We start from the raw sequence: 15784 nt of genomic DNA, 5'->3' as shown, positions 1-15784 counted from the left end.
TCTGTTTAATTGTTTGCCCTATTTGGCGGGTTCTTTCCATTCTCATTCATGGGGCTGTGATCAATTTGCTCCCTCTCTAGAACAACATTTAGTAGTCTTGCAATCCTAATTTTTAAGTAAGGAAGAAGATAGCCTCTGAGAACTGTGGCCTGGTGATTACAGCACTGATAGCATACTATTCTAGAATATATAAAGGTGTTATTAGCAGTTAGTCAGAGAAGTGGTGATCTTTAGGAGCTCTAAAGAACAAGTAATACCAGACTGGCCACATTTCCAGTTTCGGCAGGGCCACCAGGCCAGTAGAACAGGGGAAAAGGGAGGTACATTATGTGGAAGTAGATGAGGCATATGACAATGCTTTTCCTGCCAGTGATGTTATGAGAAGACAGAATACTGGAGAGGTGCCAAAATGGTCGAAGAGATTCATAAAGGGCTGGACAACTGTACTCAAATAGTACTGACTAGAAACTGAAACTAAGAATGTGATTAGAGACTGCATTCACCAATGTGTGCTCAAAAATGTCTTGTTCTGTATTATTTCCTTTTATCTATGTATCATGCTATATACTGTTCTTTTAATATGTTATATAGTCCTCTAATATGCCCGTGAGGTAGGTAGATATTTAGCCCTATTTTTTATTTTGTTGATCTAACTTCTTATTTTCCCCTTCTTTTTAGCACATAGAGTAGCATGTTGTGCCCACTTTTCCCACCATTGTTTTTTTAGGAAGATGCTAAGAATGCAACATTGGATCTTGGGGTACTAGGCAAATGCTTTACCACTGAGATACATCCCTACCTTTCTCCACTGCTTTCTAAAATAAACTGAATATATTTTAAAAGGTCCTTCCATATTATTACACAACAAGCATATGCTTTATTTAAATTAAATTACATTTTTAATATACTTATTTCAGTGATTGGCTAATAATAGGTATTTGTCCTGGTTCAAAGAGCTGGAAAAGTTCCCTTCTAGAGTATATAAAGCAAATAAAACACTGACAACAGGGTTGAAAATGTCTTTCCTGTGATTATCTTCAGGTAATCCAGGCAAAATGACTAGTTTGTCCAGGGCTGAGACAAGCTGGGAGGAAAGGAGCAGCCGAGCAGACTGAGGGCACCTCAGAGAAAGGCTTCTGATGCTGAGGTAGGTTTCATAATAAGCTAATGTCAGGAGGTGCAGAAATAATGAAAATGTTTCCAAAGTACATGGGTGGTTTGTCTACAATAGTGATATGCTTTTAAATGGCTATTTCTCTTTATCTTTTAAAAACAATGACTTACATTTTTGGTAAAAAAAAACATGGAAAAACCATGTTTTTAGAGTCAGAGAAATCTGGGTTTAAGTTCTGTCACATTTGGCCTCTGCAACTCTAAATCTAAATTCCCTGAGATCAGTTTCCTGATCTGTGAAATAGGACATAACAAGTCCTTAGCCAGTCTTGTGACCATGGTGAGAATCAAATGACATTTTAAAAGAATTTACAATTCTAGCCTTACAAATAATATCCTAAATCAGAGTCAGTTTAAGACATCAACACACCTGTTTGCAGGAGACAAGACTCTCTCCAAATGGCAGAATTTTTTTATGCATTTAGTACAGGGTCTTCAGGGGCTGACTACATAGATCAGACTCATAGTGATCCTCCTGTTTTCAGCCTCCCAAGCACTGGGATTATAGGTGCACATCACCAGGCCCAGTCTCAATCTCCATCTCAGCGCGCCCTGGGTGCAGGGCTGGCACAGCATGCCAGAGATCGAACCCCTGCCGTTGCACTCTGCCTAAGCAAGTGCTTTAGTCTGCTGAGCTACCTGATAGCCCAAGCTATAGTCTTTTTTTGTTTGTTTGTTTTGTACTGGGGATCAAACTCAGGACCTTGCGCTTGCCAGGTAGGCACTTATATCACAGAGCTATCTCCTCGGTCCTGACAGAGTGTTTTTAAATACTACAGTTGCCGAACTGTTGATTATGAGGTCATAAAAGGCCTTAGAGGAGAGGCCATGACCTCGTTTGCAGTTTTCCTGGCTACATATCATTCAGAACGTCATTTAATTTGTTTTAGATTTTGAGGCTAGGATTAGACAGCAACACAAAAGGCACTTATGTTAGTTGTATTTTTAAAAATGAATAAATCATGATTTTTAAAAAATAATCAACGAGGCAGGTTAATATTAACCACAGGGCCACCAGTCCCCTTGAAAACACCTTATGCAGCCCCAATACCAGACTGAACCCAGGTCTTTGCACTGAGCTACATTCTCAGCCATTTATAAAAAAACATTTTTTTTGAGATAGGATCTCATAAAGTCATAAAGTTGTCAAGACTGAGTTTAAACTTGTGACTCTCTATCTCCAGCCTCTCAAAATGTTGGGATTACAGGCATGTGCCATCATGCTGAGTTCATTTCTTGGTTTTTATTATCCACTTTTCTTTTACAGTCTCCTACAATCTGTTTCCTATTCTCAGGATGTCAACAATCAGGATCTATATTTTACACGGTCCTGTTGGAGTCACATCTATGGCTTCTTCTGTTGAAAAGAAATCCATTTTTTTAAGAAATCCATTTTTTGTGAGTAATAAAAAGTAGAAAAATAGTATATGATGAAGGTTGAATGAGTGCTGGAAGCAATGAGCACAGATTTCCAAAGAAGTACATAGAAGGTATGCAATAAATAATAAAAAGAATGAATGGGTCGGGGAAAGCTTCAGATAGGCTGCTGCACTCTTGGAACACATACAGCAAACTGGCTGCAGCAGAGTTCTCATGTGGAGAAGAGGGATAAAATGTTGACAGTCTGGACATTGCCAGTCCTATGGATAACCCACTACTATTATGGACTACTGGACTATATTGGAATATTTTGTTGAATTCACGCACCTACATATTTAAATGGCAATGGAATACCCATCTCTGACAAAACTAAACAAAAAAGGGGAAGGATCATTTTGTATCTGTATATTCAAAATAGGAGATATATACAGCTACTTTCTCTTAATTCAATGAGTAGAAAGATTTATTCTAATAGTGTTTGTGGACAGGATATCATATCTGCATCTTGTACTACGAATAAACACTAAGAAGACAACAATATGCAATGTATTAATTATTGAAACTGTCCTACTAATCGTTTTTGAAACTGTCTCATTGCTATTTGTTTCTCAATAAATTTATTTTTAAAAAAGTTGTCAGGCTAGAAAGCCAGATTCTGATTAAAAATTGTCACAGTGAGCCACTAGGCTTAGTTGGCTGTTTACAGAAACAAGAATCAGAGAATCCAGTTAAAAGGAAATTACTATTAACAATTTGTGACATAATGATTTTAATCCTAAGGATTAATAAAGAAATGAGAGGTCTAGATGAATGACTGTGAGGAATAATGAGGAAAAAGAGGTCGCTAAAGGTGATGGGGATTATTAGAAGTGATGTTGAGGTGTTTTGAAGTCCAAGTACCTAAGAAAATGGTGGTACCATTGTGAGAAAGAGGAAGCTCAGCTAGTAGAATCTTTTTCAGGCAAGATGAAAGAATTTTGTTTCAGCCATCTGCCAATGCTCGTGTCTGGCAGCAGTTGCAGATTGTAGTCCAAGAGCTCAGGAGACAGTTGAGGCTTGCCTAAAGTTCATACCCAACCCCCAGTTTCCCTATTATCCCCACCAGAAAATCACCTCTTGTTTACACCCAGGACCAAAATAGTGAAATGTTATAGGGCCCAAAGAACAGAGGTCAGAGGGATGGCCAAATAGTTCAGCGGATTAAAGTGCCTGCAATGGGCCGGGGAGACAGCTCAGTGCAATAAGCACTGAGTTCAATCTCCAGTTCTGGAAAAAAAATTAAAAATAAAGTGCCTGCATTCAGGCACAGGGGCTGGGGGCTAGATCCCTGGGCCTACTGTGCTGGGCCCCACACCCTGGGGGTTCACTGAGATGGCAATTGAGACTGGGAGTGATAGTGCACGCCTGTAATCCCAGCTCTTGGGAGGCTGTAAACAAGTGGATCACTACGAGTCCAATCTAGTAGTGAGACCCTGAACATCCTGCAGACCCTTCCCTAAAATAGAGAAGGAAAAAAAACTGAGGTTAGGAAGAAAGGGGCATGCTCTCTGCTTCTAGAGGAACTGAGATTGAAGGTCAAAGCCACAGGATTTGGTCATTAGTGAATTGTGATCTCTACAAGATTTTGTTTCTGCTTGGGATTAGTAGGTGGCTGGGAAATAGTCGGCAGGGAGTTTAGAATTTAGTAGGCACAGAGACAGAATGAGGTGTTATGGACCATTGGCAGTGAGCAGACAGATGCTGGAAAGGAGCATAGAAGAACCCAACATTCTGATCACTTTTATATTGAAACTTGTCTCAAAGTTCACGATTTGCTTCTTGGCTGAGTAAAATGTTCAGGCTCCCTTCAATTTGATTTTTTTTTTCCAGTATGGATGTATCGACCTCTTACCTTTTTCATTTTCCTACACTCTCTTCTGTGGCTTGTGTAATATGACAGAAACTGCCTTTGTTTCTGTCACATGGCTGACCACTATTTTGCTTGCTAGCTCTATTTCTCTTACTTATATCTAAAAATGTTTTCTAAGGCATTGACCTTGGTCCTCCACTTTCTCAGACAGCCCATCCATCTAAGCTGGAGACTCACAAAGCTCTTTCCATTTGCAACTGCCTGCATGATATCTTTACTAAACCAGTTCACTTTGATAAACTTGCCTTCTGAGAGGAATCTTATAATTTTCTCAGGTATTCCAGGGTTTTGCTAAGTTGCCCTAGCTTGGCTCAAACTTGCATTTCTTCTGCCTCAGCCTTCCATAGTGCTGGGATTACAGGTATGTACTACCATGCCTAGAGCAGACACCATTTCCTTTCATAATGTACCTCATGGCACACAAAATCTGTAACAGGTCTTGGAATCTCCTTCTGTGAGTATTTCTAGGATATATCCTTTCCTTATTTTTCATGCAGTTCTGGGGATGGAACCCAGGACCTTAATCAAGCTAGACAAGTATTCTCCCACTCACACCTACAGCCCCACTGGAGCAAATCCTTACTCTTCATTTATTTACCATTGCCCTCAAAAATCTCTAGCCAACTTTACCATAACTAATTACTGGAGAATCTCCCCAACTCAGGCTCTAGGCCTTCTTTTTTATTAGTGTTTATTTGCAGTACATTACAGTTATAGCTACATTTGGGGGGGGAGATTGGCATATAGAAATAACATATCTTGATCACTTTCAATCTCTTTACCCAAAACCTACCCTCCTTTCTTCCCTCCTCCTCATGCCCTTCCCCATCTCCAACAGGTTTATTTTTTGCTTATTATTATCTATCCTTTGATTAACTCTTTTTGTGTTGGTTTCTCATATAAGAATAACCACATGACCTTTTATTTTCTATGCCTCACTTACATTAATAATATGGTCTCAAGTTCCATTCATCTTCAGGAAGATGATATGATTTCATTCTTTTTTCTGGCTGAATGATATTTCAATATATGTAATTTGTAGCCACTATTTTCTGAACTGAATAATCAGGTTAACATCCTAAAATTACCATTAACAGTGTTACTCCCTTGTGCAAAAACATGATGGCTGCTTATAGCTCTTAGTGCAACAGCTAAATTCTATTTTTTATTTTTAAAGAGACTACAAAATAGTATTTAAACAGAAAAATTATAAGTGATACAAAATTTCACTAGACAAAATATTATGAATTTCATAAAGCCATGCTGTTAAGTTGAGCTGTGGGGGACTCAGGTCAATAATTTCTGACATTGCCAGTTAAACAGAAGACCCAATGCTATTATGGGCTACTGGACTCTTTTAGAATATTTTGCTGAGTTTACATACCTATAATATTCAATAACGGAACTTAGAAAAAATGGGGTATACCTATGAATGTCCATTTTGTATCTGTGTATTCAAAGTGGTTGGGATAGATATATAGTTGCATTCTCTTAATGAATAGAATGATTTGTTCTAATGGTGTTTGTAAATAGGACCACAAGTCCGCATCTTGTACAGCAATTAACCACTAAGAATATATGCAGTGTATTATTTGTTGAAACTGTACTTCCGATTTGATTTGAAACTGTCTCATTGCTATCTGTTTATCAATAAAACTTTGAAAAAAAAAGAAATTCTTGAAAAAAATAAAACAGTAAAAAAACAAAAAACAAAATATTATGAATTTCATAGTACTTGTTCTAATGCATAGTGTTGTCTTCCAATTAGTTGTTCATATTACCAGATATATGCATGCAAAACTAGAAGAAAGCAAAAAAGAAAGAAATATATAAGAAATTAAGAAGAGAAAAAGGACAATTGATAAAAGGAGACAAAACAAATTAAGCATTATCTTCTCCTATCTATCCATAGGCCAGCAGAAATCCACAGTTGTCCAAACCATCCTGCTTATATACATAGATATATCTCTTTGTGGCTTGCAAAGCACAGAAACAGGAAATCAGCAACAAAAGGAGTTATCACCTGACCTACTTTTCCTTCTAGTGCTGGAATCATTACTCAAGATTCTAAAGCTGTGCCCCTGCCTTACCTGAGCAGGTTTCTAGATCATGCAGGCTTTCTGAATTTGATTTCACTTGATGTTCTATTTTATTCTCTTCTATTTGCTCCACATTCCATTATCTCCTGTCAAGCTTATTTCTCCTTAGCTCCCTCTTTTAATGGGTTTCTTAACTCTATAACTTTGGCCATCTGCTGTTTCAAATGTTCTCTCCTCCTCTTTACAGCTCTCAACTTTGCACTCATCATTTAATACCTAGCTTGTCCTCTTTCATGGTCATTTTCCTCTCTTTATCTTAACTCCTATTACATTTATTGCTACCACAGAGCTTCATACTTCCTTGTCTTATATGTGCTAATTGTACCCCCTCTTAATCTCCCACAGAAAGTAAACTCCTTCAGCGGAGCTAAATCCTACCTTAGACTTTGTGTCATTCACACTTACTTTGCATAGTATTAGGCATAGAGTAGGTACTCAGTCAATATTTAATGATTAATGATAAATGAGCAAACTGCATGGTAGAGGGGTAAAGTCATATGGTGATTCAGTAACCTAATTCATGTTTAGCAATCATAGCCCCTTCCCAGTGCTTCAATCGACACATATAAGCTAAGCCTGGGTGAACATGCTTCAGGGAGTGGCCTAGCTCTTAGATCTTCCTGAACCTGAGAAACAGTGAGGATTACCTTGGTAGTCTAGAGGACGAGCCTGTGGAACATCTTCTGTATGTACTTCATTGTAGCTTTCATCTGGATAGTATCCTGAACCTAGAGTAAAGACGACAATATTAAGATAGTGTGCTGGTTTCTCACTCAAGTCCTGTTCATCCCCTTCCTGAGCCCCTGCCTTTGTATTTTCCTGTGGTCTTGGCACTGTATTAGCAGGCAGGCAGGTGACTTGAAAATGCTGCAGAACTATGGTGGATACACCTGAGCATATCAGAGGGCAAGTTCATGGTTGAGTGTCAGTGGTAGCACTAGAGCATTTCTCTCAAAAGAAAAATGAATGAACTTCTTGACCATCTATTAGTCCTGTGAATGTTGACTATAAATTATCCATTTTCTTGATGTAACACACAAGGCTTACAAGATGCTGATGACCAAATACTGAATATGCAGTATTTGCCTAGGTAGGAGGAGAAAAAAAATAAAGCCTAAGTCTTTCCTTCCTTACCAACCTTCTCAAAGTCCTTTGGAGGGAAACAATCACTCAAGCTTCCACTAACCTAAAGGGCATGAGCATTGACACTTGATGGTCATTGGAGAGAGTAGCATGCTAAGGGAGAAAGGATGGCTCAAAAGTCAAGAAGGAATGAGAATAGTCTTGTGAGCACTTTTTGCTGGCTGGGAGAAAAGACAAGAGAAATGGAGCAGCAAACCATGCTGAAGTCTAAAGACAATTCTCCATTTCCATGAGACAGTGCTTGCAGGACAGGGCTGGGTTTTGCTGCTGGAGCCCGTTAGCCTGTGTAAACAATGAGACCGCAAGTCTGAATCCTTCTCTCTAGGAAGAGGTACAGGGCCCCCTGCACTAAAGGGTGGAGCACAGAGCTGGATGATGTAGCTTCTCTACTCCTCAGAGGCCCAGCCAGGGGGTGTTTGGCATACTGGAAAACTAGTCTAACTTGGTGAACAAGGAATGAATCAAATTGAAGGCTTGCCTTATGAAATCATGTCTTTGTTGGTTTGCCTTCATTCCAAAGGAAAGAGTTCATTTTAAAATTGTTCTTTTTTTCCCCATTTTCCCATTTCAGTTACTTTGGGCTGCCTTTATTTCTGCTTAGGCCTTTGTCTCCCTTGGCTTCTCTTTTCGTGCATGGGAGGGCTTTTTGTGAGGCATGAAATTCTTCTCAGCTGTTTCAATTTAGCATTAGCTTCAAATCTTTACTGTTCCTGTAAACAGGAGGACAGATGTGTGTGATTCCTAAAATATTAGGTCTCCTCACTCTGTTAAAGAGTTAGCTTGTGAGAAAAGGCTCAGCAGGGAGGAAACACCTGTTTATCAGAAGCGAAAACCGGAGTGTCAGAAGCCTATAGCTGGATAACAATAACAACAACAACAGCAAGGACTGCTAAGAACTCTCGGCTCCTACGCTATTTTAAGCATATGTTATCTCCCATTATGTCACCATAGTACCTTAATGGGTTACACATGAAAAATCAGACACAGAGGAATTAAGGGAGTTTACCCAAGTTCTCCCAGTTAATAAGTAGCAGAATTCAGTTCACGTCCATTTGGCTCCTATATACCAAACTCGAACACTGAAATGGAAGAGGAGTTTTTGACAATGACCTACAAGGAAAAAATATTTCTTGCCATCCATCTTTTTTACTCTCTGTGTGCAGGACTAAAGACCCTCAAGCATTTTACTCCTTTCCAGAATTACAGTGAATGTGGGAAAACCAAGGGGAAGATTTAATCAGATAATAATAATAATGACCAACCAGTTTGGGGAAGTAACCAGACCATTGACAGCTTTCCTTTGTGCCAGGAGTGACTTAGGCTACTTCTTTTCCTTTAACTTTTTAAATTCTCTACTAAACCTTTGAGTATTTTATATATGCAGTAGGATGCTAAGTTTAGGTCAATAAATGAAACTAGAGGGATACACTCCTTACATTATTCCATCTGTTTGCCCCTCTTTAGCTTTGGAAGGGGAAGGGCTTGAACAGCACTTTTGATTCTTTAGAGCATTCAGTAGTTGGTTTCTATATGCTCTGTTACTAAGTTCCTCCAATTTCCATAGCATAGGCAGACCCTCTAAGGACTGACTTTCATAAAGATACAGTTGGAAATGTAATTGGTACTTGAAATTTATTTTGAGGTTACTATTAGAGCTTGTTTTATGATGACAAATACAGTCTGACTTCTTGGACTGAGCAGATATGCCAGTCTGCTTAATTTGTATCCCTAAACCTTCTAACTTTTGAAGAGTAGCCCTGGACCCTGTTACTGACTGCTTCTCAATCTCCAGTTGGCTGCTTTCCTTGCGCCATTCCCACTTGATCTTGGAGCTATAGAAGGAAATAAATCAGTCCTGGATGCACAGGGTCTGCTCAATGTTCACTGAATGGGTGAGTGAACAAATGAATGGAGGCAACCATAGCAGCTGAGATACAATGTAGGGTGTAATCATAGGAACCCCAAATGTCTCCACCATGTAGCCAACTAGGGGTACAGTGGCCTCACCACCTGGATTCTTTTCAAGAAGTAATGACCCTGGTGATTCATGTGAAAGGAAGGATTCCCTTCTTTGCAAACAGCTCTTTGGGAACTTCAAAGGAATCTTACTTTTATAATAATGACCCTGTGTTCAGAACTCCAACAGCTTAGGCTTCTGTCCTAAGAAAGGCAGAGACCTTTTCAAGCAATGAGGTTTCATACACAGGTTCAAAATTGGGTTTTGAGCCATCTAATCTTCACTCCTTTAGCCCTACAGTCTTTGGCTGGAATATGGCTTTCCACATTTAAACTGAAGCTAGAGAGAGGTTGGGAGGACAGACGCATATTTATGTCCTGGAAACTTGGGGCTCCTTTACACCCCGTGTGTGCTTTGCTGGCAGCTTGATTTGAATTTCATCTCATTGTCAGCCCTTGTGCATTACTCTCTATAAATGCAGGTTAAACCAAAAAAGGGAAAAAGTTTGCATATTTGTTTGAAAAGTTGATGCAGCTGTTCCAGACAAACAACACTACTGCCAAAGGCCTCCATCAGGAGCTAAGAACATGTGGAAAATTTTAGCTTGCAGTGACTGTGGCTATGATGGGGGAAGTTTGTTATTTATTCATCTTTGGATGTTTTCCTAGCCCTACTGGTTGGGCCTGTCTCATTTCCCCAAACACCCCAGCCCCTGTGAGACCAGAAAATGCAGGCCACAGAATATTCTTAGCTCTCAGAATGCCAGCTGGGCTTCATCAGAATCCTGTCCGCTCATTATCTTTCCCTCATCCCTCCCCTTCCCCTTTCCATCTCACTGAGTCCCTCCTTGACTCTCTGTGTCTCTAGAGGTGAAGAGTGAAAAATCCAGGAATCTAGAAATCTCCACCCCTTCTGAAATAAGGAACAAGCCAGAACAAACTGGGGAATTCCTGATTAAATGAATGTTATCAATAATGTCATTAACAGCTTTAGCCTAAAGGGGCCATAAAAATCTCATAAACAAGGTCCAGGAGGTTAGTAAAAATGGAAAGAACTGTGATGGATCCTTGTTTTCTTAAAATAGTTTGCCTGTCTCAATTTATTGTCCAAATGAGATGTGTAGTCTAAATCCTGTTTTTGTGGTCTTCACAAGGGTGTTTGACTCACAAAAAAATTAGTATTAAAGACTTGACTCACAGAGGATTTATTAGAAAATGGTTTTTCAGAGAGTTAAGTACAACCATCCTTTTGCTTGGGGTTGTGCTGCTGCCCAGTGAATATTCAGTGAGGGCAGTATTGCTAATGCCTATACAACACACTTGCATCAGAGAGTGAAGTACAATGCAGCTGAAACAGTAGCCGCAAAGACTCTATTTTTTTAAAAAATATTTTAACCTATGTATTTATTTATTTATTTATTTGTTTGGTACAGGGTCTTGCTGCACACTTCAGACTTGTAGTGATCTGCCTGTCTCAGCCTCCCCAGTGCTGGGATTACAGGTGTGCTCCACCATACCCGGTTTCAGTGACTTGCACTGTGTGCCTGGAGTTCCGGGGCCGGCATGGCATGTGGTACAGGGGATCGAACTTGGGTCCTTATGCTTGCCAAGCAGGCACTTAGACCAGCGAGCTATCTCCCTAGCCCAAAGACCATTTTTTTAAACTTTCATTTTTGTTCTGGTACATCCTATTTTCAAATAGCTCTTGTTAGGGTGTCTCAAAGTCATTCCTTGATAGCCGATGCAATGGTTAGTAACATTGATTGTCCTTTAATAGCTTTTATCTGTATGTAAAATAATAATCTCTCATTGTGGTCTGCTTTTTGTCCAAATTGTGGTGTTAGGCCCTGACCTTCTTAGAAGTACCATACCACAGCTCCTACAACTTACCTGCGTACCATGTTGGCGTCACTGTTGGAATAAGGAAGAGCAGCAGAAAGAGAGCACTTCCTTGAGTTAGTTGACCAGCCATTCTTGAGGGGTGGGGGGTTTGGGAAATAAGAATAGTGCTATAGAAGTAGCAGAATAAATAAATGACTTTCAAAAGTTAGCTATTTATGAATTTCCAAAAGTGAAAAGAAGCAGAAATATGGGATCTGTGAGGAAAAAGAAAAAAACTAAATTAATGAATGTTTGTTATATCATCCTTCTCATAAAGATTTTCCACTCTGTAGAATAGTAATTCTCTTGGTTATGGTCCCTTTTCTGATGGAATCAGATGCAAATATTCCATGGTCCAAGTTATAGAGAGAGATACTGCAATTCCTAAGCCAGGAAATGGCTAATAGAGTCATAGAGAACCAGGATAGAATCTGACCATGTACTGGCTGCCAGTTAATGGTTTCATCCATTAAACTGATATTTCCTAATCACTAATCTGGGAACATATTAGCACATTTGATCTAAGAGTCTGAACTCTGGAGTTACATAGATCTAGATATGAATTCAATTCTGTCACCTATTGGCTAGGGGACCTTAAACTTAAAAAATCACTAACTTCTCTGAGACTCTGTTTTCTCATCAATAAAATAGAAATAATAGTAACACAACAAAGCAATCAATATGTTTGACGTGATTATTACTGAGTTCTTACTAGACAGGAGTGGCTATTTCCCTTGTTTAGTCTCAGAGGCAGTAACCATACCTTGGCTCTGTTCCTAGCAGGGGTTTTTGAGGCTTAGCGGTTTGGTAGTGCTTATGGTTTTCAACTCCAGCCTAACCTTCTAGTTTTTATCCTGCTGAGGCAGTGGTAAGTCAGAGAGATTGGGAAACCTGTTGAATTCAATGAAGAAAGGGTGAGCAGACTGCAGCTGCCCTCTCACTTCCCATCCTGTCCTCACTCTAATGGGGTGAGAGTTTTTTGTGGCTCCCAGTGGGAAAATACTTAGTAAATAACAGTATTACAACTTACTACCATTGATAGAAATTGGCCACTGAACCTTTCAGGAAGTACCCATATGCCTTCAATGAAGTGCAATGCTTAGAGGAGTCAGTCCCAGCAATGGAGAAGAAAAGATGACAGATTTTGACCAGAGTCTAAAAAGGGATGTGCAAAGTCCAAGAAAGGCAAAAATTCATTTTCCAGTTCATAGATACTTGGCCTTGGATTCTACCTAGAGAGTGGTAATTAAGTGAGAGGAAAAAAAAGTGAGAGAGCACAAGGGAAGTAAGGAAAGTGAAATGATATGGAAAGGATGCTAGAAAGAAAACAAAATCTGATAGAGTTAAAGACAGGAGATGGATTTTAGAAAAGGCAACATAGGAGAAGAAGGAGACTAAAGAAACCTCCAGGACAATGAACACCTCTAGAAAATCACTACCCCTTTCCCCACAACCAGGCTCAATTCAGTTAGTTTATTCTTGAGCAGGGGCTTTCTTTTTGGCAGAGCAGATACTCTTAGTCTGTGACCCCTTACCTGCCCGCCTCCTCCCTGATCTCAGATCGAAAATGTGACTCACCAGAGTCAGCTACCTCTCTGCTGTGGGCTGAGAAGGTAGTGGGAACCTGCGTCTGCAGTCTGGTAATGGCACAAACAAAACCAGAATGTGGTCCAATTTCATAAAAGAGCTTCGTCCCCTCTTGAACTCGCAGCCCCGTCATTCATTTTCTGAGTCTCTTTATCCTCTAATGCTGTGAAACAAGGTAGTATGGTGTGAGGAGTTAATTGCAGGTCTTACCTGTCGGTATGGGGTTTTGTTGGTCTCTTTTTTTCTCTTTCTCCTTCTCCTTTCTGTCTGTTCCTCTCATAAGGCGGGGAAAAAAATCTTTTACTTGAACATTCCTACGAGTGGCTCCAGGTCTGTCCCAGCCTCCAGGATTCTGTTAACACTGCCCAGATGTTAATACTTTCACATCTGCCAAAAGTTGCCTTAAAGCTATATTATCCCCAAAGCTATAGCTCGGCCTCCATAAGAGAAGGGTTTTAGGGACATGATAGAGAAGAAACAGAAGGATTAGAGGAACTCAGTCTGTCTGCTGCAGAACAGGGGGAAATGTGAGTGGTGCTGGCCGCAAGCCCGTGAGTATAGTGATGACTAACAGGCTGGCTAAAAGGCTTCCAGAGAGGAGCCGCACTGAAGAGCACTCCTTCTTATGACTTAGTATGATTTCAAGATTGAATGAAAAGCAATTTCACAAACTCCAATAGGAGGTAGAAGTTTGATTTCTAAATTTGCTTGAATTTTCCTCTGTAATTCTTTAGTACGCAAATCCCACATTACTTTGCTATCCATATGGTACAGGTCAGACACAGTCTAAAACCTTAACTCTTCTGGACCCTAGTTTCTAATAGGATTATTTTGTTTACATAGTTTTACCAAGCACTCGTGTGTGTGTGTGTGTGTGTGTGTGTGTGTGTGTGTGTATTGTAGAGTATACTCAGTGAGCAAAATTATAGCCTCGACCATGTCAAGTAAGGATTCTACCCTCAGTCTTACAAAGCACTTCTTGCCTGAAGATTCAAGACTGATTTCTTATAATAAGAATGGGGGGCAAGTATGCCTAGAGAGGCCTTTAGGGGAAGTTTTCAAGTGAATCTAAATGATACATGTATGACAAAGTGAAAGCCATTGCTAAGCTGTTTCCCTGTGGTCTCAGAAAGAGGGCTAAGTGGGGCTGGAGAGATGGCTCAGTGGTCTAAAACACCTACTTAGAACAAGCTCAGAAAAGCATCAGGGACCCCGGTTCAATCAACCAGCACCACATGCCAGCCAGCCCTGCCCCCTGGTGGGCTGAGCTGGTCACACACACATACACACACACAAATAAATAAATAAATAAATAAATAAATAAATAAAATTTAAAAAAAGAGGGCTAAGTTTCTCTTCACTAAGCAAGCTTTCTTCATCTATAGCTGGTAATGAAATTATTCTTGCATTGTAGAGACCAGCTCCTTACCTTTCTTTCTCTTCACAATTGATAAGTCTATCTCTCAAAGAGTCAGTGATTGTAAATGAAAAATTTTTAGTGGCTGTAGAAAAGGTTTCTTCTCTCTGTACAAAAGGACATTGGTAACCCTTTCTAATCATCAAGGGAAGAATTGAGTTTAAAATAATACAAAGATTAAAATAATATACCAGAATCTGTTTACTTTCCAATCCAGCAACACAATTATATGTTGAATATTTACCATTGTTCAACAGTATGACAGCAATATAAAGAAGCAGAAGACATGATCTAGCATCTACTGGATCAAGGATAGTGAACATAGTGAGAGTGACAAAATCCTTTACATCCTAAAATATCTAATTAATTCAACAATTATCTGATGGACATCTATAACAAATGCTTACCTTGATGCCGCACATTGTTTTAGGTACTTGAGGGCATCAGTAAACAAAAGAAATAGAAATTGCTGCCTTTATGGGATCAAGAAGATACATCAAACAAATTTTTTCTTTCCATTCTATATGTTCAGGAAATCTTTACTGGTCATCTACTATAAGCTAAGCAGCATTGGGAATACAATTGGTGAGCAAGAAATAGGTGAAAGGAAGGAAAAGAAAAGAAAAAATGAGAAAAAAGGATAAAATGGAAGCAAAGCTTTTATAAATAAGGAGGGGAGAAGGAGCTGAAGGGAAGGGAGGGAATGAGAAGAAAAAGAATAACAATACATCATGTACAGGTACAAATTCCCTATGATGACTATGATCATTATACATATATAAATTGTACCAATAAAATTAATTAACAAAAATTTACTATGAAGCCTCTCAGCAGCCAATAAAGTATTGCTTTTAAAAACTATACTACATACAGAAAGTGACTTTATCTGAGCTGTCAGCAAAACACAAAGAGGCTAGACTAGAAAAAACTTCCTTAGAAAAAAATTTGTAGGAGAGCTATACTTTCAGGGATTATTTCTATAGTATGTAACTAGAAAAAAAATGTGTAGAATTATGAATTTTAGCACCATTCAAAAATACTTTTAATTTGTATATGTCATGAACTACATATTATCAGCTTTTTTGACAAGAAAGTAAGGTCAAGGATGGAAATGATTTATAAAAAGGCCAGGGAGATAGCTCAGAGGATTAAAGTGCCTGCTCAGGCAGGCACAGGGACCAGGATTTGATCCCTGGCATGTTGTGCTGGCTCCACCCCCAGGGCGCGCTGAGACAACAA

General features: G+C 39.3%; 1 protein-coding gene across 3 annotated transcripts in view; it reads right to left on the bottom strand.

Annotated features, from left to right (window-relative positions):
- Nucleotides 1-13618, bottom strand: part of Srpx2 (sushi repeat containing protein, X-linked 2) — a 29268-nt gene extending 15650 nt beyond the window's left edge. Inside the window, exons 1-3 of one of the 3 annotated variants that reach the window (XM_004643331.2) lie at nucleotides 13120-13618; nucleotides 11551-11756; nucleotides 7209-7289 (exon numbers count right to left, since the gene is read on the bottom strand). In XM_004643331.2, coding sequence (XP_004643388.1) covers nucleotides 7209-7289; nucleotides 11551-11632 — 163 coding nt within the window. In that variant the 5' untranslated portion in view covers nucleotides 11633-11756; nucleotides 13120-13618. Of the gene's footprint in view, nucleotides 1-7208; nucleotides 7290-11550; nucleotides 11757-12304; nucleotides 12412-13119 lie in introns of those variants that run through there. The other 2 variants (XM_023703458.1, XM_023703457.1) reach the window with 2 other exon arrangements.
- Between the last annotated feature and the right edge of the window lie 2166 nt (nucleotides 13619-15784).

The sequence above is a fragment of the Octodon degus genome, unplaced genomic scaffold (genome assembly GCF_000260255.1).
Source record: "Octodon degus isolate 3935 unplaced genomic scaffold, OctDeg1.0 scaffold00171, whole genome shotgun sequence".
NCBI classification, from domain to species: domain Eukaryota; kingdom Metazoa; phylum Chordata; class Mammalia; order Rodentia; family Octodontidae; genus Octodon; species Octodon degus.
The sequence above is the reverse complement of the archived record's forward strand: the minus strand, read 5'-3'. Positions and strand labels throughout refer to the sequence as shown.